Genomic DNA, 26,030 nt, shown 5'->3' with positions numbered 1-26,030 from the left:
TGTGTGGTATATATATATTTTTAAATATAGCGGGACAAGGGGGCAAATGTAGATAAGTTATATTGTAGTGCTTGTGCCATTTCTCTTTAACTCTCGGGAGGCAAAGTATCTTTCTTGCTTCTCGGATGTACACCCGGCTGTCATCGTAGTAAAAAAATAATAATCGGGATTTTCTCTTTATCTCTTTATTTTTAAATTCACGGAGAAGTCCTTATTTATGGGGCGGGGAGTAGTGTCTTTAAAATCTTGAAAAGCAGAGGAATTGTAGAAATATTGTTGCAAAGTGCCCTGGTGCTGATGTTTATGTACATGTGTGTGCACAGTGTAAAAACAAGCAAGCGTGCAAGATACATTTGTAGCCCAGCATTTTACAGACTGTTACCTGTTAAAGACCCGGAGACGCCTGGTCCGAAAGTATAGAAATCATTCTAAAAACAGGCTGAATAATTTCTATTTACTGAAAAAAAAAAATACAACGTTTCAAACTGCTAAATAAGAACTTGTTCAAGCTCAAGTTCAATTGCTCAGCGTGTGGTTTTGTGTAACCTGTGTTTTACCCCCGATTGTCACCTCTTTCCCACTGAGCTACAGCCTCACTGTAAAACAACAACGCTGTAATAAACTAGGATCTGAGGATCTGATCAATTATTTTAGGTTCTTTGGAAATTACTGTTTGCAGCAGAATTTAACGCTCATGTCGAGAATCTGAATTTTGTGGCCCGTCACCTGCCGAAAAGAGTTCATTTGATCAGGGATAGGCAATATTATTATTATTACAAATAAATAAATGGAATATTCATTTAATGCTCGCTAGACGGGATGATTAAAGCGGGCGGGTAGGAAATGAGGAGATGTGCACAGTATTGTGTTTTTAAAGTTGTTTTGCAGTGTTGTATATCATGTTTTCTTTTTCTTGCCGTATACTGTAATAGGAAACACGGATTGAACTGCCACAGGATGAAACCTGCGCTCTTCAGCGTCCTCTGCGAAATTAAAGAGAAAACAGGTAAGGAAGGCACATTTTTGTTTTCATGTTCAGAAATCGATGAGGAGAAGTAACGAGCGAGGACGCGCAGGGCAGCACTCTCCTGGCTCAATTGAAAACGCGTCTTTGCCGCCATCTTGCTTTTTCCCCCCTGTCCCCTCTCTCCCCACGCCTTCCTCCTGTATCACAAAACGTAATACATTTAAAGTCAATTGTACAATTCATAACACGCCGCGCAATGAAACTGTGTATGAAGACGATAGTACATCACGCAGAGAGCACAACCCGCCTTCCCCGGGGCTCCTCGGTTTGGAAGGAAGAGCAGACCCGCTCGCCGAAGCGCCTCTTTGTATGTGAGGTGTCTCGGACAGGAGGAAAACAGCCGAGCGGAGAGCAGCTGCTCGGTTTCCCCCGTTTTCCAGGCGGTTTTTATTGTATTTGTCAAAACAAAAACAAAAAAAAACCCACACACACATTTGCGATTGAAACGCGAGCCGCACATATCATCTGTTTTTTTTTTCTTCCCATTCACTCGCAGAATCCACTGTTTCTTTTTGTGTGCGTGTGTGTGTGCAAATCACGGTCTCTCATTGTAAGGTGGTGTGTGTTAGGATTTCTCAAACAAATCTGCAGCACTTAAGCTCTGCGTCAATTCTTATATATATATATAAATCCGTGTGTTATTCAATTGCAAAGCAGAACCCAGTCAGGACACTTGTCTTAGTGCAATGCATTTTACGGGTTTATATTTTATTCCCGCAATCCCGAGCAAACCCGGCGAACGGCTCTGGTAGGTTTCAGTTTGCACACAATGCTACACAAAGTTACAACCGGGAGAGTCAGTACATATATACGCTGTGTTCAAGGGTGGCCGACTGAACTCGGCAGAGGGGTACAGTCACATAGTGCGAGCAGGCAGGAGAAAGTTACTCTGCTTCCTGGTTCACCAAGTGAAAATAATTTCAAACCAGCGGGCTGACGTCCTGTTGGAATTTGACATTTAAACTGTCATTCGTGCAGAACTAAAAAAAAAAAAATACTAAGAAATGACATGACTGAAACCGAATAAAAATGTTGAATTAGAAATTCTGTTCACACGGAGACCAGAGTTATGAAATAGACATGAAAACATGGGGAATGTGGAAAATACTGTGTTCGACGCGCAGAGGGTGTCACACACTGTAGGTGCGCTGATGTTGAATATCACCAGCTTTTGTCACGGAGAAATATGTTCTTTTTCTCCGTCCGGGGGTCTGCAATCGCGTGTTTTTATATTTTGCATTTTAAATTCGCAAAACTGCATTTGCGGTCGGTACCAAATTCTTGGTAAATCAATCAAAGAAAAGAACCGGCTTAATTAAAAGTTATGCCGGGATAAGCACCGCGTGGAAATGGTGTTTAGCTGAAGGTGTTGAAGGCGGAAAGCTTTTTCCCCTCGGCGGTTCAGTTTCCCCCGAATTAAACATATTAATAGAACTCTCACTCGGAAATGAAAGGAGTGTATATTTTTTCTTGTTGCAATATTTCTTTATCAAATAAATCTAAGAATGCCTCGATTAAAAAAAAAAGTCTGCATTTTAATTTTAAACAATTAAGCTTTCGACTCGCTGTGTCTGTAGAGATGATATGATTAGATATTGTGCGTGACTTTGGGGATTTTTATTCTTCTTGCTCCAGTCTGTTTGTCGCCGGAGGTGGCGATTCATTTCTGCGTGTGCTGGCGCAATATTTTGCCAGAATATTTAGCAAGGCCGCTCTGCAGCCCCAGACCTCGGCAGAATAGCCTCTGCTGCGTCGTGCGCAAGTGAAGGCTCGGGTTGGATTCTTCTGGGTATCTGGGGCGGTCAGGACCCCCAGCCCGAGCGTGGAGGGGAGAGGCGAGTGCCCGGGAATAGGTTTGATGACACAAAGCATTAACATTTGTCACTGCTTCACCATAGCCGGGGGTGTTTGATGGAGCTCTCCAGTCCGCGATCAGACGAGCTCTCGGGCAGCGACGCGGGGCGCTCAGCGCTGCACAAGGAGCGCGGATCCAAACTCAGGAGGGGAAGTCAAAAGTTTGCTGGGATCCCTGCTGCTCCTATCCGCTTTATCGCACTGACACGGGGGGGGTGCTGGGAGGGGGGCGCTCCCCTGATTACAAACACGACCTCCCATTCCCAAAGGAGAGAAAGACTGACAGACGTGGGGCACGGACGGACGCGGGGATTCCCGGAAAGGGCGCGCATGGCCCCGGCCGCAGAGGTGAGCCGTGCCGGAGCAGCCGGGATGTGTGTGTGGGGGGGGGGCTGGGGGTCTGCCGGCGAGGCGGGGGGCCGAGGGGTGCGGGGCCGGCTTGTCTCACCGTCAGCCCGAGCAGATTGCTTTGGGTGAGCAAGACGAAGCAGAGACCCTTCGCATCTGCAGGAGCCGCACGTGAAAGTTATGTCATTTTGAGCCCTACCTAGAAAGTTAACATCACTCGTAATACCCTCCCTTCAAGTAACACAGTAACACAGGCGAGTTTGGGTGTTCCTGGTTGCCGTTGAGAGCAGTTCATGGGGAGAATGATCCGGACACTGGGCGTCTGGTCTCGTTGTGTTAATAGCGAGCGGGTTCAGTACCGTTCTGCCCTCCAGAAGCGAAACCCAGAGAGAGGAGCGGTGAGCGCGGCCGAGGCGCAGCCGAAAAAAGACTCAAGAACTCGGGACTCCACTCGCGTGGCGCGGCGCTGGGGTTACTCCCGCGTGCCTGTCCGTCTCTTCTCTTCTCTTCTCCAGCCTAGGCTGGTTTGGACATTTCGTCGTAATGCGTTTTTGTTTTTGTTTTTTAAATAAAAAAAAAAAACTAGCGGGCGACAAAAAAAAATAATTAAACCCGTTTGGAGAGAAAAAACAAAAAGACTGACTTTTGAGCAGTGCGCGTCGAAGCTTGTTCCTGAGGTGTGGATGGTAGAGATTAGCGTGACGGGCTGCCCCTCTGCTGGGTGCTGATCAGGGACAGTCTCGGGTGAGCATTGCTGTGGAGACGTGCGCTGGGACAGAGATGTTAGCGGGTGTATCTCATTACTGAGACATAGCCTGAGTGCGCACTAAAGATGACAAAAAGTTCACGGAGTATTTCCACATAACATATATATATATCCGTGCAATTGTGTTGTAGGCCTGACTGGAGTGACGAAAGGTCCGGACGGTTTGCTTCTTTGCAAAATGCTTGTGTGCAACACTGAAATGCGCTCACGAGTCCCGCCGGTGACCCTGGGCGCTGGCCGGTAGGCGGGTCGGCTGTGCGGGGGCCAGTCCTGTTGTTTGCTTTCGGGGGGGGTGCTGGGGGTGTTCGGAAACTCTGACGAGACCCCGGCCCCCGAAGACACCCCTTGACTGCGCCGTGCTAATCGCGCGCGTCACGGCTCCTAAACCGGAGCGAGTTGGGGAAAGATCATCAAACTTCATGAACTTGTGCGCTGCGGGAGGTGTCCTCTGGGGCGGGCTGGCTTGAGGTGTGCTTCAGAGCGCAGAGAGGAAAGTGACCACTAAATGTTTTAGCCCCGGGGTGACAGCCTGAAGAATTCACAAGGGGAGGGCAGAGCAATTGTGGGAGACGAGGGGGAAAGTGACATGCGTGGGGCCGCGCAGCTGTCAGCAGCCCCACGCTGTTCCAGCACGGGAGGGTTTATTAGTTGTAGTGTAAAAATATATATATATACACACATTTCATAGTCCGGGACGATCTGCTCGAAGTGCATGCTGATATGTAGATATACTGCACATTCATGTTCGTCTGTATCTGTGCTTGCCTGTTATTGCTGATCTGGATTTTATAAATGGTGACAGATTTATCAAGAGTAGCTCACCAGTGTTCAATCTGTAACACATTTTGCTTAAAGAAAACACATAGTGCTGACAGCCAGGAACACTGCGCTTGGATAAAGTCAACGAGTTGCCCAGGAGGAGGTTTCCTGCAGCTTTTTCTGATGCTTCTGATTTCCCCTCTCCTAATGCAGTCTGCGGTCTGTTGGGAATGCCGGGAATACCAGGACAGTAGCCTGAAGAGTGGCACCTTATAGTGGGGGTACACAGAATTCGGGAGGCACACGAACCCCACTCTGCTGCTTGGGGAGACCACTAACTGCGATGGCTGTCGTGCCGTTTACTCAGTTTTACATTTCAAAGTGGCACGTTTTGTTACCAATAACACTTTATGCTGAAAGGGCATCTTATGAACAACTGTGGCTTTGGAACGTTATGTTATCCCGAGACCTGGACAGTGCTAGGAGTTGTTTGGACGTAACATATTGGAAAACACGCAGGCCACCACGCACCCGAGAGTCTGTCTTGTGTTCTGAGCAGGAGGTGCTGAATGAGTGAGGAAGTCCGTGATCTGTGGACGTGGTGGTTTTAAGATCGTGGCGGTTTATCTGCCTTTGGCACAGAGCCGTGCCCCCTGTCCGGGGGATCCTCCGCAGAGCCGGGAGCAGTGTCGAGCTCTCCAGACCCGCAGAGCGAGGCCCCCGCTCTCCCGCCCCCCCTCGCCGGAGCATGCGCACGTATAGGGTTCCATAGATTACATTTCTATACTGTATATTGTATTAGAGCACTAATTAAATATGCATGCAGAATAGAGTCCCTAAGTATGCTAATTATTTAAATGAGCTTGTTTACCAGATGAGGTGCTGTAATCTGCTATAATCCCATTGATGCAGCTTGTCTGAAAGGTTTGCTTTCAAGCAGGGGCTAAAGTACTAACAAGGTATTTTTTTTGTTACTTTCTTTTAAATTGGTCTGTTGTTAATCCTAATCGCCCCCCCTTCAAATTTATTAGTGTTAAGACCCCGTTAAACTGTCTTTCTAGTCAAGGTTCTGGCCTTTCTTGTCTTTTTGTGCCTTTTCGTCTGAAGAGCTTTCCCTTGCGAGAGCTCACCCTGTGTGTTGACTTAGCGAATTCTCCCTCTGAGAGCCGGGCTGTGTTTGTTTTCTCAGCAGACCTGTTGAATGACACACTCTTATCTGGGCGATAAGGGAACCTTCCCTTGATAAACTCCTTCCTCTTGAAAGCAGTTCTCTTTTCCACCTGTGTGAGAAAGAAAACGCGTGTGTGTGCGTTTTGCCACCACTCCTGAGCTACATTGTGTTGTAGTGGTTAGCCACCTCAGGCGGAGAACTAGATATTTTCTCAACAAAATCCAATCGCCTAAAAACAACCTTTCGGGTAAAAAAAAGGACCGTGGTACGAGCTGTTTAACAGCGCACTCCAAATGTTTGCTTTGGACAATAAAGCTTTTTAATATGTATACCTCTGATACAATACACACTCAGTACAGTATTTCTAAAACTGCAGTTCTCTGTCACCGTGCTGCTCTGCCTGTTGTTTTTGTGTTTCAAGCCCTTCGTTGACCATATAAAATATCAGGTTTAAACGACACCCGCAATGAAATATTCAGGTTTATAGGAGGACATATCTGTAGGACCTGGAAGCGCCGTGTGAAACTTTAGTTTCGGGGGGCTGGTTTTCCTGGAACCTCCTGACCCGTAGTGTCGCCCCTGTACCGCGGGTCCGGACAGCAGGCCCCCGTACCCGAGGCGCTCGGCTGACGAGTCTGAGCGGATCTGCGGTGGCTGTCAAGTGCGCTTCGCGGGTGACATTTCAAAACCCCGTCTTCTCAGGTTTTCCGTTCGGCTTCGTCCCCGACCTTTCCTTGGATTACAAAGGCAGCGCTCCGCTGCTCGCCGAGTTTAACAGAGAGCAACCCGCCGTAACGTCTAGCGGCTGAGAACTACAGAAGAGCATGTTGGAGAAGCAAAAATCATTTAAAAAAAAAAGAAAAGAAAGAGCTGCACACAAATAGCTACACAAGACGCACACGCTCTCCTGCCGTGTCAGAGGGCAGACAAGCGCCCGTCAGGCCGGGCTGGTCCGGGGGACCGTGAGCGAGAGGCGGGCTGGTCCCGGCCCTGCCGGGCTCCGAGGGGCAGCGGCTTTTTATATCATTAAGAAGGGAAAAAAAAACACAAATCTGACAAAGTGAGGGGAGAGATGAGACTTCCATTGTTATATTGTGTTTCGATTTAATGAAAGCTTAGATTCCAAACGTGGTAAACTGAAACTGAAATGTTTGCTTGGTAACCATGCAAACAGTGACAGAAAAAAAATGTTTTGTTATGTACATCTGTTTAGAAAGAGGGGGGGGGGGCGTTAGATTAAAGACCATGAGCAGTGTGATTATTAGATGATTTTTGACAGCGTAATTTTCATGTCATGATCCAAACTGTGTAAAAAAAAGAGCGCGATGCAGATTTTCAGCTGGGCAGCAAACCCTGGCTTTAATGCTGCGCCCTCCTGTCTGAGGAGAGCCAGCGGCCCGGCGGGTCGGCCCGGCTGGACCGGAACCAGCCGGGTTCACGCCGGTGTCCTCGGGCTCCCACGCCTGCGAGGGCGTCGCGCACCGCCGTGTCGTGCGAAGGAGCAGAGGGGTCCTGTGCCGATGGCGACTCTCTTTTTAATAACGTTTACTGTCGTCTGTTGGAGCCGTGCTGACATGACCAGCCCCCCCAACTCGCCGCAGTGTAGTGGGCATCGGGAAAATGCTCCCCGTGCGCTAGGAGTACACGTCGACGGGCTCAGGCGTTTACAAAAAGTCAATTCCAGCACTACAGGAAGGAGCACACTCGGCGCGTTTCTTGGTCTTTTTTTTTCTTTTTACAACGGAGCTTCCGTGAAGAAGGGAGGACAGAAGATTGCAGAGCTTTTGTTGTTGTGTTGCTTAAACCTTGGCGGTGCAGCTGGGGGCCGTTGTTTCACCTGCGGGGAACAGAGTGCCGGCGGTCAGCACGGGCCAGGTCGGGCGAGGGCCCGTGTTCGCCGGGCGGGCAGGTTGGTGGTGTGGCGGCTGTACCCTGTTACCCGATAGGACCCTGTGACGCCTCCTGTCCGATCGGACCCGGGGCTTCGGCTGTGCGGCAATAAAAAAAAAACAGGCCAAGAGCCCAGAGAGAAGGGTGAGCTGGAAGCATTTTGCAATGCAAAGTGGTCAGTGGTGTTTTGGAAGAGTCCTCGCTCTTTCCTAACTGCTATTGTAAGCCTAGAGCAGATTTTCTCATGCTAATGCCCCAGAAGTATTAATTCACTTTGATATGCTAATTAGAGGGCATTATGCAAGAAATGAGATTAAGTGGCAGCATGAAGCCATTTGCCTGTCAGTAAATTGAGCGTTTTTAGCAGGAGGGTTTGTTTTTTCAGTTTCTCTTGGTTTTGCATTTAAATGAATTGATTGAGAGGTGCGAGAGAAGAAGCTGCTAGAATTTTCCCTGGGTCCGTTTTGAAGGGATTTTTTTTCCTCTCCCGTTTTGTTATTTTTCCTCCCTTTTCTTTTCCCCCGTGAAGTGGCATTTCATGGAGCATGGAACAAGAGCGAGGAAAGTAAATTATTCCCATTTTTTGGGGGGGGTGAGGGTGTCAGCAGTTTCTGATAGGCTTGTAATTAACACGCAATAAAGCAATTGGTTGTCACTGACTACCATCCTGCAAAGTGTTTTTGTTTACGACTCGTTCTTCCAGGATCACCCGCTCGTCGTTGCACAGGTGCAAAAGTTTTGTCTGTGTTGGTGTGCAGGTTTGGTGTGCGATTCTGTATGGTGCCCGATCGCTCTGGCCTGCGGTCGCCGTCTCAAGACGGACAAGTTTCGCACTAATTACGGCTCCATTGTAAAACCTAGCTGCCGGTACCCAACAGAAACACCTTGCTAATTCCGCTCACTGTAAAACATTGCACTGAGCGCTGGTTGTCAAAATGTTTGTTCGATACTTAATTTTAGTAACACTAAACAGATTAGGGACGTAGACATCCGTTCCTGAAGGACTTATTTCTTTTTTTTTTCCATTATAGCTTCCGCCTCTAATTTACCAAATGATCAAAACCAGCATTAGAAAATGGAACACGTTTATACAGCAGCGGAGAAGCATGCTCCATGGTGCTTCTGACGCCCTTGTCACTTGTCTTCAAAAACTGAAGGGTGAATTGTGTACAAGCTGGAAGTTCCTTTTTGGAGTGTCTAGCCATAATCAAGCCTGCGTCCTGCGTACTCGCCAATAACTGTCACAGCCAGCTGTTTTCATGTAGGGAAAATGTAAGGCAACACAGATATTAATTTTTATAGGCTCCGTTTGCCTGATGTGCACAGTATCCCGCCTGAAAAGAAATTAAAAATCACGTTGCAGATGTTTTAACCCCCTGGACAGAGCATAATCCGATTGTATGCTGAAGAAAAAAGAAATATACAGCTTGCGTTGTTTTTTTTTTTAAACTGTGATCCGTCTTGTTTCCCTGTTGCGGTGTAATTAAAAGCGGGTGTATTGAAAATAATACACCGCCTGCGATTCGTAGGTAAACCCATTTGCAAATGCACGGTGCGGTAATTGCGAAGGACTCAGGCACGGGTCCTGCAGCGCCGAAGCCAGACCTGACGGGGTTCGGCTGTGATTAAACCAGATCCCTCCGTGCGCTCAGATCTGTATAGTCTTTCCGGTGGCCGCTCCAGTGGCAACAGAGGCGAAGGATTAGCTCCATATGTTTTTTTTTCTTACCAGGAAAAGAGAGGTTCTTCAGCATGGTTCCTCTTTGAAGTGAGGTTTAATCAATAGACTGAGATTAAAGAAAACTATCAGTGGGGCGGGTAGGAGCGGACTCCTCTGATCCTTAAAGACTCTTCCAAGTGATTTTTGTGCCCCTCTCAGAAGGGGGTGGGGGGTGTGAGGTGGGCTGGCTTGTTGTTCTGCTGACCTTTGACCGATCAAGTGTGGAAACGGGATTCTGGTGGGACAGGGGTCCCCACCCTGAGGGATGGATGCCCGGAGTTCTGTGCACTGCGGTGGATCTTAGGAATGCGCCTGTCGATGGTCTGAAACAGATATTAATCTGCCCAGAGGGGGGGTGTTGCTCACTGGCGTCTTTGTGTTGTACAACCTTCCCAGTCGGTGGCGAGGCCTGGCACGAGAAATGTGGGATTAGCTAAAAGGATTACCTAGAATATCTGGAGCGCTGGGATCAAGGAACTGGGATCACCCCAGACCTGGAAGTCGCATTGCCAGAGAGCTGAGGACACGGATAAGTCTACGGGGCCATTATTGGTAAACTCTGTTTACATTTTATATAGGCTATCCAGTTCCAAAGTTGTGTTTCTAAAGGAAGAAGGTGATCAGTTGGTAGGGTATTAAAGGATTGGTGCCATGGAATGTTGACCAGGCGAGATCAGAATGCTTGTGGTTTGTTTCAGTGTGTGGGAGTCAACTCCCAAACTACAAAGACTTTTTTCCTTTCCGATCTTAAAGAGTTCATCATCATCATCATCATCATTATTATGAATGCAAATAAGCACAAATTAATGTTGGAGGTCCAGACACTTTTTTATTGTGCAGGATTCCTGCACCCCTAAATTCAATAAACCACCTTAGAAATTCCGTTCGAATTGTTCGCTCAAAGTTATCTCAGGAAGTTCTTCCTAAAATATATTTTTCGGCAGTCCGACCAGCTCCCCGATCTATTCCTCACGGGCCGCGGGAAGAGCCCTCTCCAGTACAGCGCAAGAAAGGAGCAAACAAAAAGAAAACGTTTTGGCTGATTTCCTGTACGGGGGGCCTGGAACTGCTGGGGGCAGAGGGGTTAATAACCACAGGGGGGGGGGCAGGTATCTGTTGGGCTGCACAGTCACAGCAGCAGTGAGGCCTTGGACAGAGATCTAATGTAAATATTTGTAAGACTGCCTTGTTCCTCAGCCTTCGGTTTAATGGCATAAATCTGCTCTAAATGCCTGGGTAAATGTATGCCAGGGAACAGAAAGCCATTCACTGGAGAAACAATTGACTTGAGCTGCTTTCTGTTGAAGGGTCCCCCAGCGATCCGACTGCACTGACTAGATAGTGAGGGAGAGGCTTCGCCTGGTGACTCGGTGGCACCATGCCACTCCTGCTTCCTCTGTGGCAGGGGAGGGGAGCGTGAAGACGAGGCGTTTATCTCCGGGGCACCCAAACCCCTTCCTGGCACAGCAGGGGAGGGGGGGTCAGCGAACCCCAGAAGGGACCTGTAATCTCCGGCACTGCTGATCGCTGGCGTGAGGTTTCCGTCCCCCTCCCCTCGCCGAGCGGCACTGCAGGATAAGCTGATAAAAACAAGGTGGTGTCTCTGGGTGGGGGGGTTGTTTTATGAGGGAAATGAATCGATTTGATTGTTTCCACGTTGCCCCCCCCCTCAGCCCGCGTCTCCCTTCTTTCTTCCCCTGCCATCAGCTGGAGCTGGGAGCGTTTCGTTGGGCTCCTCTGTGAACACAGGCTGTAATTGTTTTTCTCACATAAGTTATGCAAATGAGCCTTTATGGCAACTGGCATAACAATTAGCATCCTCCAACAATATTTTAGCAGGTTAATTGCGAAATTTCTAAATTGTACATCTGACTTGTTAATTAGGCTTGACAGAGGTGGTAAAATAGTTATCTTCAGGCGGTGTCAGGCAGGAGCTGCTGCCTGCGTTGCAAAGAGCAGCGATTGATTGGATGTGAGGGCTGCCGCGGCGGCGGTGTGGCTGCTGTCGAGTACAGCTGCTCCCGACCCCTCCCGGCTCGGGGCGCCCCGCCACGGCCTCCGAGCCACCCCAGGGGACGGTCGTGAGCCGCCGTGCCCTCGGCCGGCGGTCCCGCGCCGGCTCAGCGCGACCCAGCGCCTGGCGGCGAACTCCGCCTGCACTTGATGACCTTCTCCTCCGGGTTGCTCGTGGTGTCGTGAGGAGAAAGTGAACTCGAAACGGAACTCCTTGCTTCGAGGGAGGTGTGGGCATGGAAAGTGAACTCACGTACAGCAAACGTAAAGGGAGCTCACACACGTACTCGTGCACAAACCCGAAGTTGGCTCACGTACAAGCGCACATAGGAGCACAAAGTGAGGTCATACGCGTGCATATGCACAAACACAGTGAGCTCATACGTACGCGTGCACAAACTCAGTGACCTCACACACGCATGTACACAAACACAGTGAGCTCACGCATGCTCGTGCACAAGCACAAAGCGAGCTCACACACGTGCACACAGTGAGCTCACCCACGTGCACATGCACAAACACCGCGAGCTCACCCACGTGCACATGCACAAACACGGTGAGCTCACATACGTGCACAAACACAGTGAGCATTACCTCAGAGGTATCCAAGGTTAAACAAATTAGACAGAAACTGATTTGCTAATGAGAGACTGCAGTGAGAGCAGGGTTGGAAGGACAACACCACAAAAGAAGTCATTTTAGTGCTGGATCTAATAAAAGGTTCTCGGATACGGCCTTCAGCTTCAGCCTCGCAGAGGAGGATGAAGGGGTTAAGCTGTCTGCAGCTCAGCAGCGGCCAGAGTGCTTTCTAGGGTTACATTCTCGGCCGCTTCCGCGTCCTGCTGCAGAGGCGCCGGCCGGCCCGTCTCCGAACGGGCCAGCTGTGTTCCTGAGGGGCAGCGAGCCAGACAACAGCCTCCCCTCCTTCACCACCCGCCTTCCTCTCCTGCAGGGCTGCACCTGAGCTGGACAGGGCTGGCCTCACACTAGACAGGCTCAGGGCTGACCTCACACTGGACAGGTTCAGGGCTGACCTCACTCTGGACAGGCTCAGGGCTGGCCTCACTCTGGACAGGCTGTGGGACTGACCTCACTCTGGACAGGGTCAGGGACAGAGTGGACAGGCTCAGGGCTGGCCTCACACTGGACAGGCTCAGGGCTGACCTCACACTGGACAGGCTGTGGGACTGACCTCACTCTGGACAGGGTCAGGGACAGAGTGGACAGGCTCAGGGCTGACCTCACACTGGACAGGCTGTGGGACTAGCCTCACACTGGACAGGGTCAGGGACAGAGTGGACAGGCTCAGGGCTGACCTCACTCTGAACAGGTTCAGGGCTGACCTCGTGCTGATGTGTTTCTCCACCTGTTTGTGGAGGAATGTGGTGTTCGTGGTGTCAGACAGAGGTCCACAGGGAAAAGCCATTGTTTTATCCCTCGGTGACGTTAACTGGGGGCTCACTGAGACCAACAAGCTCACTTAAAGGGTGTCTGACTGAAGCAGTACCTCCCAGCAACACATACGGCGTCATCAGGCTTTCCCATGATGCCCAGTATGCCCCCAGTGGGCCGAAAGGGGGCCGGACTGGAGCGACTAGGGGTGAAAGGTCAGGGAGTGACCCCTTCCAGGCCACCTGGCATTTCTTTTTTTTTCTGTGCAAGCGGAGAATATTTCAGATAGTTCCAGGACATGAAAATGCAGAAGATTGCTTGCGTTTCATCAGCTCTGCGCTGATCTGCTCCCGGGCAGTGCGCATTTCAGGCCCGAATGAGATAGGTGATGAATTTGACATCACCTCGGACTTGTCAGCTATTCTTCCCGGGTTAACCAAATTGTGCTCGGTATTGAAACATTAAATTTTCATTTAAAAAAAGTAAATGTTCCGCCCGCTGCTGCTGTTTTAATATTTTACATTTTTCCCCTGACATGTGTATATGAAATAAGTGCCATTTGTGATGCGTTGTCATCAATAATTTTGTCACCGGGAATAAAAGCTTTAACTCTCCTCCACCCACCGCAATGTTTACACTGCGCTTTATGGAGCAAGATATGAAATTAGCAAAGCAATTGAACTTTTCTTGCATCTCTGATGTGCAGAGAGGCCTGTTCCCACCTGTAATGATGGATAATGGAATTGCTCTAACTCTGTTACGTCTTACACAGAGATAAAACAAATACACAACTGATCTGTGCTTCCAGAGAAGCAAGAGGCGAGATTTGGCTGGAAATAGAGTACTGCGCTATTTTTCTTATTATTTTATTGTTGTAAACCTGTAAAGCACTTTGAGTGGAGCATCCAGAAAATTGCTATAGAGGTGTAAGCAATTATGAATTATGATTATAATAATATTAGGTTGTTTGATACTACTTATTTCAAGCCTTGACACTCCAATCCCCTGTTCAGGTTGCTGTCCCGGCAGTGTGGACCCATGTGAAGGACTGGGAGGCTGGGAGGGCCAGTGTCAGGGTTAGAGCAGGCCAGGGCCTGGCGATGGCTGTGGTTTGCAGACCAGTGGTTTGCAGTGGGGGGGAGGGGGATGCCCAGTGTGAGCCGAGAACAGACTCTCTGAAGGCTGGCAAACCCAAGATGGGGGAATATTTGAAGTTTTTCATTTACATCCTGTGCTGTTTAGTGTCTTTAATGCTGCTCGTCAGATGGCGAGGCAATATTGCAGTCAAGCAGTTATTAGTGTAAAGAGGGTCAGATGTGAAGGCTGGCACAAAGCAAGTACTCTCACAGTAATGATACTGCTATTTATAGATCCCCATTTCATTAGCTCCAGAGTTTCAGGGAAGAGATTTTCTCTAGGGGGAATAGATACTTGAAGTTCATTTTCTTTCTGATACACATTAAACGTAGAAATGTGAACAACCTTCGATATAGGATAGGTATCTAGGACATGAACGCCACGCTGCTTTTGGGGGGAAGGATGTCCTGAAGTCCTTACTGTTGTCTTTTTTCCCCCCGAAATCGCAATTTCTACTTTGTCAGTTATCTGAGCACTTGTTTTCTTTTGTGATTTTGCTCGCTGTGGTCGTTGGTTTTATCTAGTCAGAACCTGTTCCTGGTGCAGTCGATGGGTTATTAAAATCTTCCTTGTTGTTTACTTTAGTGTCTTTTGTAATCACATTCAGTGTGTTGTTCTGAATCAGTCTGTTAAGTGCTAAATAGGATCGATGCTGTTTAAAACGAGTAACAAGAGGCAGCACTTACTGCACCACGTCTATGCTAACAATGTAGATGCTGACCCTACTTGTCCATACATATATGTAACTCGTATATCATGTGATAACAGCATGCGTTGTAGCTAAAAAGGTGACGCATTTATAATAAAGGAAGAAAATGCATTTTGTAAATCAGTGTCATAGAGATAAATCTGATTTGTTTTCAACTTTGGAAATTTGGACTTTGCGTCGGAAAGCAGAGGAAGACTGAAGACGAACCAGTCTTATTTAATGTTCAATCACTCCAAAGCACAGTTACGAGACTGTCTGCGCGATTAATAATGAATGATTTGATTAAGATGTCAATGCAATCAATCAGGCGTGGCTCCTTGTCTGTGATGACAACACGATGTGTGTCGCATTCCTGCATGTTCCCGGGGTGTTCGGAGGTGGTGGGCCGCTGGAGCCCTTCTGCACAGACGCCCCTTTATTGGCACCGACTATATATTCTTTCCCAAAAAGGCACTTCTGGTGTTCCCCTCCCGTGTTTGCAGTCCTGAAATGAAGTCTCCACGCCATTGTTCGACGTGCCTTTCATGCATTCGAATGACAAACTGAAGGCAGAAAAGGCAAAAAAGACCGCAATGCAATGAAAATTTAATCAGCGTCTTCTGCTGCTTTAATAAGGCAAATCATTCTTATTGGCTGCTGTGTTAAGGTTTCTAATATTTAATTCATAACAAACCTTGCATTATTCCTGCCGCAGCCCTGACAAGCACCACTTTGCAGCCTGCCAAGAGGCAACCATAAAAACTTAAAAGCAGATGTAAATGTCCAAAACCAACTCCACGACTAGATCTAAAGCAGTCCGTAAAAATCGACTGAACGGCAAGGATTTTCATTAAACTGCGCGGGGCATTATTTATTTATCACTATTTGCCTTTTTTAAACACGTTGCAAGCTGTGGCACTTTCTGTTACTCCCATCCCAGGCTGCATCGTCGCTCATGGGACAGTGGAATGACAGCCGGTTCGGGCGCGCAGGCGCCGGCCGGGTCCTGGGGGCTCTCCGTCCCGCTGTGGCCCGGAGTCGGTGTGGGTTTCACGGCCGAGCTTTGGCAAAGGCGCCGGCGTGTGCGATCGCCACAGGCCGTGCTAAGTGACTCAACCAGCCAGCTACGCGGAAAGCAGTTCCCTCAGTCACAGGAAGAGCAGCTGGTCTGCCTTCTCGTGATGGGGCGCTAGACGGGGCACGACCGGGCGAGATCCAGTCTCGGGGAGCGTACGGGCGCGAGGCCTGACGGGGTCCTCCTCCTCATCGCCCCGCTCTCCCTTACCCAGGTCAGCTCTCGGATGTCAAAGGTCACTCTTCCCAGACAGACTGACTCAGATGGGGAGGCTCAACAGAGAGCTGACCAGCGTTTCCTCGCTTCACAGTCGAAGCCGGGTCACGTTGGCCAGCGTCAGCACGGACCATTCAAAACGGCTGCCAGAGAGCAGCCTCTTTCCACACACATATCTTTTAGATGAGACTGCCGCCTTGCACAGAAGGTGGTGGGAGCAGGGAACAAGCCGCGCGGCCGTGTTGTTGACGCCGATACCCTGGCTTCTCTCAAGACGCAGCTGGACGAGCCAGCTCCAGTCAGGACAGGAGGCTCTTCTTTACACAGAGGGGGGTAGGGGTTTGGAACAACTGCCCGGCCATGTCGTTGAAGCTGATACCCTGGCTTCTATCACGAAGGGGCAGGATGAGCACCCTAGCTCAGTTATCTCTGGAGAAAGCCAACGAGTGATATGGGGCGAACCTTGACCTGTCTTGCTCTGTTATTAGAACCGACCGTAGATGGTTTTCCAAAAGGACCTTTCTGGTGTTCCCCTCCCATGCTTGCATTCCTGACATTTAGTCTCTGATCCATAATAAATGTGTTGGCAAATGCAAATGATTTACATTGGTGTGCACTATTTTTCCTGTAAACCCGCGGTGCACTGTCTTACAATTACTATTCAGATATGAAGGGGGAAACCAGCTTTCGTGACTGTTCCACAGGAGAGCAGTTGCGATGCACACACAGTGAGACTGTGCGGCACGAGGCTGTGTGTCCTCTGCACTGTTTGTTTGGCATGTCTTCACGTCAGAAAATGCCTGAGCCAGTCAAAAGTTAGGACGGTGATTTTTTTTTAAAAAACAGTCTGTTGCATAAGTGAACACTGCTGATTTGTCGAGAAATTGGCCGCTTCATTATACCAGGAACTGAATTAAAATCTATTTGCTTTCGGAAAAAAGTTACGAGGTGTTTCATCCATGTTAAAAAAGCAGCATCTATAGTGTACATAGAGAGGCGCTAGAAATAACACGTGCAGATTGACGGTTTTTAATGCCTTTCACTGTGCCCATACACATATGATTAATCCGTTTGCAGATTTGTAATATTTTGTATTTTGTACTCGGAAGTCCCCCCCAGCAGGAAGATTCTGCCCCAGATAGTTTGTTAACAGAGAGACCCCGCTCGGGTCAGCTGGGGGGGCCGAACACCGGGGTTCTCCTCCCGCTCCGGCCGGGAGGAGAGGGGGGCGCCCGGCCGGGGAGGAGCACTGAGCGCGGAGCTGTTCGGGATGACAGAAATTAATACGCACTTGCTCCGAGAGGGAGCTGTGATTAATGACGGTGATCGGGGAAGCGCTGTCCGCTTTGATGGGGACTGAAAAGCGAAAAGGCCCGGGTTTTATTCTCTTTAGAAAGCGGGGGTCACCCCGGAGTGCATTACAGCTAGTTTTCCTCTCAATGTTTGGCGGGGTAGGTCTATAAATCCAATCGAGAGCGTTGTCTCCCTCCGGCTGGGGCCACTCGCGGCGGCTCCCACGGCCGTGTTCCTCCGCGCCTGCCCGGGCTCTGCGGCCCCTCGGCAGAGCGATTACCCAGCCCCCGGCTCTCACACACAAGGGCTACGGCGCGTCTTGGTTTAATTCTCGCCCTGTTTGTCCCCTCCAAGTGTGGACGACAGGAGAGGAGGCACGCGTACGCTCTTCAGGCGCAACTGGTCCAGCGCCCCGGTGCGTCGCTTGTACACATGGTGTGCAGGCAACGCAGACACACGCCCCACTCGAGTGTTTTACACACACGCCTGACAGCTCACCGGCGTGTCGAGTAAACTGGAGACCCAAAGCCCCCGGTTTGCCATTTTTAATTAACTAATGCCCCTCGCGTGGCAATAACGAGCTCGCTGCTCCTCTTTCAGATGAAAGCCTGCTTACCGTGCGCGTCATTAATCAATAAAATATCCATTTACACCGTGCGCGCATTTGTATAGCTGTGTCTGTGCATTCGTGTGTGTGTGTGTGTTTGCATTGTGCACAAATTCCCTGCAAGATGCAATTTGCTGCTTCTGACAGACCACTGTCTTCCCAGCTCGGGAAGGCGTGTGACACTTGGGAGCTGGGAGAAAGCTGAAAATAAATAGGACGATGGTGTCGGTTACTTGTTAATTCATTTTATTATGATTCTTGGCACACTTGACTTTAGATGTTTTCTCTCGTGGTAATTTTATTGAAGGATACCAGCAGAAGAAACACCCGTTGTATGCAGTAGATTAAAAGGGGTGTTATTTGTCCTGTCAATATATACCATCCAGGAATTATTTACAATTATTTGTTTTTTTTTAAACTCATTTTTTGAAGTCAGATTTCATCTCAAGTGTTAAATAAACAAAGTCGTTTTTTTAGAAATAGAAGGATAAATCATGGCCCTGACTTCTTGTTGTGCTTTTTAATAAAAAAGGATTTAATTTATTTTTGTGGTAAATGGATCGTGACAGCATTGTTGTTTAATCATCAATAATGCATTAATTATATTTTTAAATTAGATATAGTTATATATAAGAGAACAATTTAATTGCATGTTGCATTCATTTATATTCCTTTCAATCAATTTCAAGGTAAAAATAAATAAATCAACCTGAAGCTTGAATCAGGGGGCTGATTTGGTTAAATTATACTTTCTGATACTGCAGTCGTTTCTGAGAAATGCTGTAGACTAAGATGTCAAAATGTTTATTTCCAAGACAAGTTTCTTACTGAGGAGTTGCACAGAACAAGTACCCGATTCGCTGTTAACAGTATTTAATAATAATTTCACGGTATCGGTGGATTAGAAACATGACATTTCTTCTTTCTCCGTTCACACCAAATGCAGTGATGTTATATATTTCTACGTTTTAAAAATCCAGCTGAAAAGACCTCGGAAGATTAGAACTGGATTGCTAGTTGGAATAGTAAGTGCATGCACACTCCTTTCACGCGAGGAAACGTATTAATTTTTAATTCTGCCTGCTGTAGATATACTGAGCCCGTTTCATCCACCTGTTTTCAGTAGTTCCAATAACCTCTTTTCTAGCTTCCTTAGTATTTTATTTCTCTGTAATGGAGACGTAAACTAGGCATTAGGAGGATGCCAGGCATCTTGTAAAGAATTGCCAAGGACATTTGTCTCCACACATTGCAGTGAAAATTTAAAGAGCAGGTTTTGACAGGAGACATTTTGCTGACAGAATATTTTCCTCACTTCTGGCTCTCAAATAAGCACTACTTGTGTCAAGATGATTGATTTATATTTGTTTTAGGGCCTGCATTTTGGTGTGGTTTCGTAGTACTAGGAGCTGAAAGGGAGGCTGGAGACACTGGAGTCTTGAGAAGTCGAACAGGGACTCTTGTTAGGGACTGTTGACAGACTGGCATGATGGACAGCCTCTTACGCCAGAGGTCCCCGCGCTGGAGATGTTTCGTTCGAGTTGTGAAAATTCTTTACCGTGGGAAGTTAAAATAACGTCACGATCGGTGTCTACAAATGGAAATTGAGATGTTTCCAACACATAATTCAATTAGAGAAGGGGGAATTGTTTGGGGTGACGAGTGACGGTTCGTCGTTACAGGAAAACAGTAATCAAAGGGCGATTAAGCAATAATCGAACAGTACGTGCCTGATAATGCGCTAGCTCCAAATGCACAAAGGAGTACGGTGGATTATAAATCAAATGGTAGATGCTGTCGTGTTAACATCGGGCGCTGTGGGTGAACTGTGCTGGGAGTGTGCTGGGAGTGCTGGGAGTGTGCTTCTCCGGGGCTCGGCGTGACCGTGGTCAGTGCTCAGTGCTCAGCCTGTCCAGCGCTGACCCCCGGAGAGAGAAACAAGGAAATCAAATTGCAGCAAACAGGCGGAGACGTGAAGCATCCCTCATGGATGGATTTAGCGATCAAAACTTCCAAACGCCGTAATGATTGGAAAAAATAAAGCGGCGGTGGTGGTGGTGGGGTTGAACAGCGCGCAAGAACATGGCTTCCTTACAGTATTTTCGTCAGCCGTCATCAGCACCGCTGCAGAGCCGCTACAAAACGCAGAAATGATTTCTTCAGGCGTCGCTGTCAAGTGTTATTCAAATAACACCAGCCCTGCATTTGAATAACAGCCGACATTTTGAATTAATTAATCAGACGAGATAGTCTAGGCCTTTTCTCATTAGTCTGCGGGTCAGACTGGGGAAGATATATGCGTTGGTGATGATATACTTGTCCTTAATCGTGATTTATGGAGATTTCGGATTGCGTGTGATTTGTCAAAGGTGTGGTGAGGGTGTAGGAAGTAACTGGGGCCGGTGCATATTTCATTACCTAATCTTTGATGGATTTTGCGATGTTAAGAGATATAATGCCGCTGTGTGGAATTCCCAGGTAGGGGCTACACGCCGGTACGTCTCCCCTCCCCGGGTGCTGCCTCGCTAACTTGTCTTTACTGCCGGCCGTGAAACGCTGTAAACTTTCACTGCGGGCAGTTTAAAAAGCCGCGTTTTAATTAAGAGAGAAACGGCTCACCTCGGCCGACATTGGTTTGTGTACACAATTGTCAGATCCTCATAGAGGGTTATGAGCGGAGTTTTATACGTATAGTATATTTTTATCTGTGTGCGTGTTACAGATGCGGGTATAAATCTCCCCCCTTTTTTTTAAGGACGAAACGAAACCTTCTAGCAAGAAAAGCAGGAATAAGCCCCTGACGGCCCAGTGCAGAATAGTTCGAGAACACAGAATACAGCCTGTTCTGAGAGATTCCGCAGCTATTCTGTTAAACAAACAAACTCGCCTTTTTTTCTGCCAAAAAGAACTTTCCTGGCCGCAGAGGGATTTTAGTTGTAACCTCTTATCGTAAATATTTAATGTAAAAGCTGTTTATGCATCAGTCGCGCTGTATTTATGTGTAATCCTATAAATAACACTTACGCGAAGCCCGGTCTTGTATTGTTTTTAAAGAATGCTTCTGTGGAAAGGCAAAACCGCCAGGAAGGGGAAAAAAAAACATGAATCATTATTAATAATTACTGAGAGTAGCAATCACGCTGTGCGTTTATTAATGTAAAAGCACAGACCTTATAGAAACAATTGCAATTGAATGCCCCTGGTCTGGTTTCCTCCAAGAAACCAGCTATTATTTCATTTGGGTTCTGCGAATTAAGAGCTCTAAACACATATACAACGGAATCCTGGGAAACAAATAGTTGAGCAGTAGTATCTCATCTCATAAATTGAACAATTAGAACTTATTTTGCATGGGAATGAAACCGATGCAGTGTCCGCTTCGAAAGGCGGTTAATAATGACACAGTTCGGTAACCGAGCGTGGATTTCGTTAACTTTACAGCTGATTTCAAACCGCTGGAGACGCGAGCCCAGAGTCCCTCTCGCGCGCCGTGCAGGCGGAGGGCTGCGCAGCTGCAGTCCCGGGTTCGTGTCGCTGGGGTCTGCGGGAGGTCGCTGCGCCTCCCGCATCACCCGCAGCCCGGGAAACAAACAAACAAACATACAAACACTCGTGTCTATGGCTAATTCTTATTCATTGGACCTGTGGACTTCAATTCTTTGGTTTGGAGTAGACCTGAACCAGCAGCACCGTTTCTGTGTCTTAGAAGTAGCACTTTGAAGTGGTACCTGGCATGTTGTGGTGCAGGAAGAAGCCTCTGACTGTTTTCCACAGAGCTCTGGACAACCCCCCCTGCGGCTGACAATGTCCTCTGCATTAAACACGCGCCAGGGCCCCTTAAACCGATAGCACGAGGCGTGTGTGTCTGTGCAGGACTTGTGTGTGTGTGTGTATAAATATACTGTATATCAGTAAGTCTGACTCGGGCTGGGACGAGCTCAGCTGAAACACTAGAGCAGGGAGCCGGAGCAAATGGCCAGACAGCTTGTAGCTGCACAAGCGGCTCAACTCTAGGATTACCAGCAGCCCCTTCGCTCACGGCACTTAGGGGCCGGGTAATGTGTCTGTGGTTTCACATGAGCGAATCACCCCCCCCGTGTGTGTGCGTCTGCGTGCCATCAGACCTGCGCGCCCCGCGCCCGGGACTGGGCCCGGCCCAGGGCACACTCCTGCGAGCTGGCAGGTGTCCACGGTGGAGCCTCAGAAACTCCTCCTGCGCAGGCACTGCACCCACTTTCGAAACATCTCCTTCTTAATCCGGCGCGCTCCTCCTTTTATAGATTTATTTATTTCCCACTCAGCTGGGGCTGTTTTCAGATGGGGAAGCACTCCTCCGAGCAGGAGCGGGTGCTGTTTGGCGGGGTTTTTCCTCTTTAATGGCCTGACTCCAGCGCGCTGTGTCGCCGGGCGCCTCCTGTTGCAGCGAGCGAGGGAGCTCCGCGGCCTGTTTCCTCGCCGCGCGGAGCGGCACCAGGATTTTTGGGGGGCCGCGACGCTGGGGGGCTGGGGGGCTGGCTTGCTGGCAGAATCATTAAAAAAAAGTGTCACTGTTCTCACTCCCGGCCCGGGGTGTATGACAGCCCCACTGAGCTCTGCAGAAATGTTGGCACCTTTAGTGAGCAGCCCCCTGAAACCAGCGCCTGTTGTGACAAAGCACTCAAATAAATTGCTGTCAGCCAGCCAGGTGAGAGTGCAGGGACTTTCCCCGCCCACGCTCTCCTGACGAGCGCTGCTGGGGCACCGGGGACAAGGGCGAGGGCCACACAGAGGGCCGGCGGGAGGGAGAGCCTCACGCGGGCACGGCCGGGGGGGGAATGAGACGGAGCCCCCTCTCCGTGAGCCGGCCCGACCGGCGGAGGCGAAACGGCCCCCGGCTGGCGACAGGGCCGCAAAAAACCAAACCCAAAAAAACAGAGGCGGTGTTTCGGTACGAATGCAGGCAGCTCACGAGCAGGAAATCTAAGACACCTGTCTCCTCAATCAATATCTTCCTCTCTCCCGAGTCCCCGGCTCTCCGTCACGCATGCCAGCTGTGAGCCCCTCTGCAGGGCTGAGGGCGGCCGCGAGCACGGCCTCGGCACAGCCAGGCTCCCGAGCTGCATCCACGAATGACCCCGGCACAGCCCATCCCAAGTGCCACATTCCCAGATGAATTTAATATCAGGGAGCAAAGCTCCAACCCCACGTGTCAAACTGGCCAGCTCTGCAGGCCAGGCATTGAGAGGCGGGGCGAGTTGCTGCCTACTCCCACAATCCTTTGTGCACAGCAGTGACCCTGGCTGCCGGTCCGAGGCGCGGCGCGGCGCGGCCCTGTCCCGGAGGAGTGTACCGGCGGGGATGGCGGGGGGCCGGAAAGGAGCAACTCGGAAGTGGCAGTCTGCGGGCGCGTTCTGAAAATTGCCATCCGCTCTCAATTGTATTGTTATTTTCCCCCTTAAAGGTTGTTAATGAGAAATAGGGCCTCATTATGATTTTAAGGATGAGAGAGGAAGGCTTTTAATTAATGATATGTAAATGGTTCTGAATTGATTATGTTAGAATATCAAGAGAGATGGGTAGAAGCTGTGGTGTAATATATTTTAATTAAGAATTAATTAAAAATGATGGCAATTTCATAAAGCCTCACAGAAAATACTGGAATTTACTTTCTGTCAGAAGTAAATTAGCCTGTGATTAAATAAGGGGGCCTATATTAATAGTGGAGTTATTTTTAAACCTTGCCAGAAAGAATTACATAGTTTTTCCAAAATAATTAGCGCCGTATCTGCGCGCTCGGCCAGTCGCGGGCGCCGCTGGGGGGTCACGTGCCAGCTGGGCTCCTGGCGCACGAGCCAGTTCTGGGGGGCCCGTGGGGTGCCGGAGCCCAGCGCTGTACCCACCCGGGCCGCCTGGGCACACGCGTGGCGTTTTTTTTTCATGCTCGAGGGCTGTTGTTTCGTCCTGCGTGAACACCTATAGCCTCACGGCAGTGAAGGGGTATCCGGGGGTATCACGGTTCTGAAGGGGTATCCAGTCTCCAGACTTGAAATTTGCATTACTGGGGCATTTTGTGCGTGTGTGTGTGGGGGTGGGGGCTGGCAGCAATTTGGCATGACAGAGCCTCTAATAAGGAGACAATTAAGTGCTTGGAATGTCAAGTTTAAACGGTCCAGAGATAAGCCTAGTATTACATTAAAAGCACACAGGGAGTCGTTGAAAAAAAAAAACCGAAAAGACTTGACATGTTTTTTTTTGTTTGGGAGAAAAAAAAAGGATCCTCTGCGTGTACGCATTTCAAAACGCTGCTACCTGATCGAGTCTGACTGAAGCGCCACACCGGTCAGCGTGGTGATGGTCTCTCTGTCTTGGGGGCCCATTCTCGGTGCCGCGGCGCCTTTGGTCTCGGAGCGCGCACCCAGCCCGGGGGCGGACCGGGGGAGCTGGCTTGGGTCGTGGGGGGGTGTTTGATCAGGGTCCCCCCGGGTCCGTTACAGCTTTGCAACCAAAGAAGCCCCTTGCGGCGCAAGAACGTGAGAATTGAAGTGGCCGAGGCGAGCAGGAGCGTGTTTTGAGCTCGGTTCGGATCTGTGGCTTTGGTCCCGCGCGTGTGTTGTCTTGTTTACACGTACGTGGGGAAGGCAGCACTGGGCTCTGTCCCCCTTGAGCCGCGAGTACCTAGGCGAGGAGCTTCCAGTTGATGAATATTCGTGCATTTAGCTGTAAAACTTGCTCCGACTGATTTTTCCTTCTTCTCAGGGGGTGCAAAACAAAACGAACTGTTTTTTTTATCCCACCCCGCAGTCCAAAACACACTTAATAACAGGACACGAAACAGTGGTATTCGTGTACAAAGTTTTTACGCAAGTCCTGTCCCCGGAACGACCGAGCCGCGCTCCTCTGCGTTAAGAGCAGGAGGAGTAAGGGAGTTATTCCTTTGGGCGATCCTGTTTTATTTTTTAACGGAAAGGAAAAAAAAATATTGTAAGGATCGTGGCTTTTTGATGGAAAACAAAGGAGACGGTGAAGGCAAAGCTGGGACAAGCCTAGTTCCTAACTCCTTCTACCGCCTCCCGGAGACATTAACGCGGCGTCCAGGCGCGCTTGCCGCTTCGACCCGACACATTCCGAGTCGCGCATTGTATCGCTGTTGACAAATCCAAGAATCCGAGTGGAAATATGTCAGCTGTAATTGCAAAAAAAAAAACACCAAAACAAACGGCAAGGAAAAGGCAGCGAGCGAGCGAGGGAGGAGGAGGGCGGGCGGAGAGGGAGACTCTCAGGACAGGGGCGAGGAGCGACAGCCCCCGGGCTCGGCAGTGACGGGCGGAGGCGCGGTGCTTCTGCAGCGCCCTGGTCGGGGAGCCCGGCTCCTCCCCCGGCTCCTGCAGCCCCCGGGTGCCTCCTCCGCCGACACCTGCAACCAGTTGCCATACATCACTGTCAGCATCGCTTTCCAGAAGTATCTGCGTTTACACGTTAGGTACCCCGGCGCGCCGCTCGTCGGAAGAGCTGAGCGGTCTTGACACGGCGTCCCCGGCGGGAGCGCAAAGGGTGAAGCGATGTTGAGATGTTGGGGGGCGCGGCGTCTCGCGTCACTGTCTGCTGCGCTTTCACGACACGGAAACTGATTAAAACTGAAGGGGGGGTATATTGTGAACGCTCGCTCGCTTTGAAGACTTCGGCACCGCATCCCGTCCCCCCCTCTCACTCCGACTCTCCCTTCCCTCTCCTGCGCGTCCTCAAGCTTCAGAGAGGCGGGCGATCTCAAACCCCGCAACTGCCCGCTCTGAAGAGTCGTTTCCACGCGAGGTACCGGACACGTGAAGTCGGAGGGGTTCCCCCCGGTATCTCGTGATTCTAAAATCGCGGTCCAGCAGGTTCGAGAGACTTTCCTTACACCTGACCTCACTGCTGTAAACATGGCTCAGAAATTCTGAATTTGTGAACGTGCAGGCATTTCAGCACGTGTGAGCACATACTGCACCATGCAGGATGGCCGGCGCTTATCTGTTGCGCCACTGTGACTGGCGTCATATTTAAACTTGCTTTTTTAATCTTGTATGTGTTACCTGCCATCTCGTGAGCATGCAACATT

At 49.5% G+C, this 26,030-nt stretch overlaps 1 protein-coding gene across 4 annotated transcripts in view; it reads left to right on the top strand.

The window, feature by feature from the left end:
* Positions 1-26,030, top strand: part of pbx3b (pre-B-cell leukemia homeobox 3b) — a 91,183-nt gene that overhangs the window by 2,085 nt on the left and 63,068 nt on the right. For all 4 annotated transcript variants that reach the window (XM_006640500.3, XM_015366769.2, XM_015366772.2 and 1 more), the window contains exon 2: positions 933-1,006. In XM_006640500.3, coding sequence (XP_006640563.1) covers positions 933-1,006 — 74 coding nt within the window. The remainder of the gene's footprint in view (positions 1-932; positions 1,007-26,030) is intronic.

This window comes from Lepisosteus oculatus, chromosome 24 (genome assembly GCF_040954835.1).
Source record: "Lepisosteus oculatus isolate fLepOcu1 chromosome 24, fLepOcu1.hap2, whole genome shotgun sequence".
NCBI lineage: Eukaryota > Metazoa > Chordata > Actinopteri > Semionotiformes > Lepisosteidae > Lepisosteus > Lepisosteus oculatus.
Note: the sequence above shows the minus strand (reverse complement) of the source record. Positions and strands in the feature narration are given on the sequence as shown.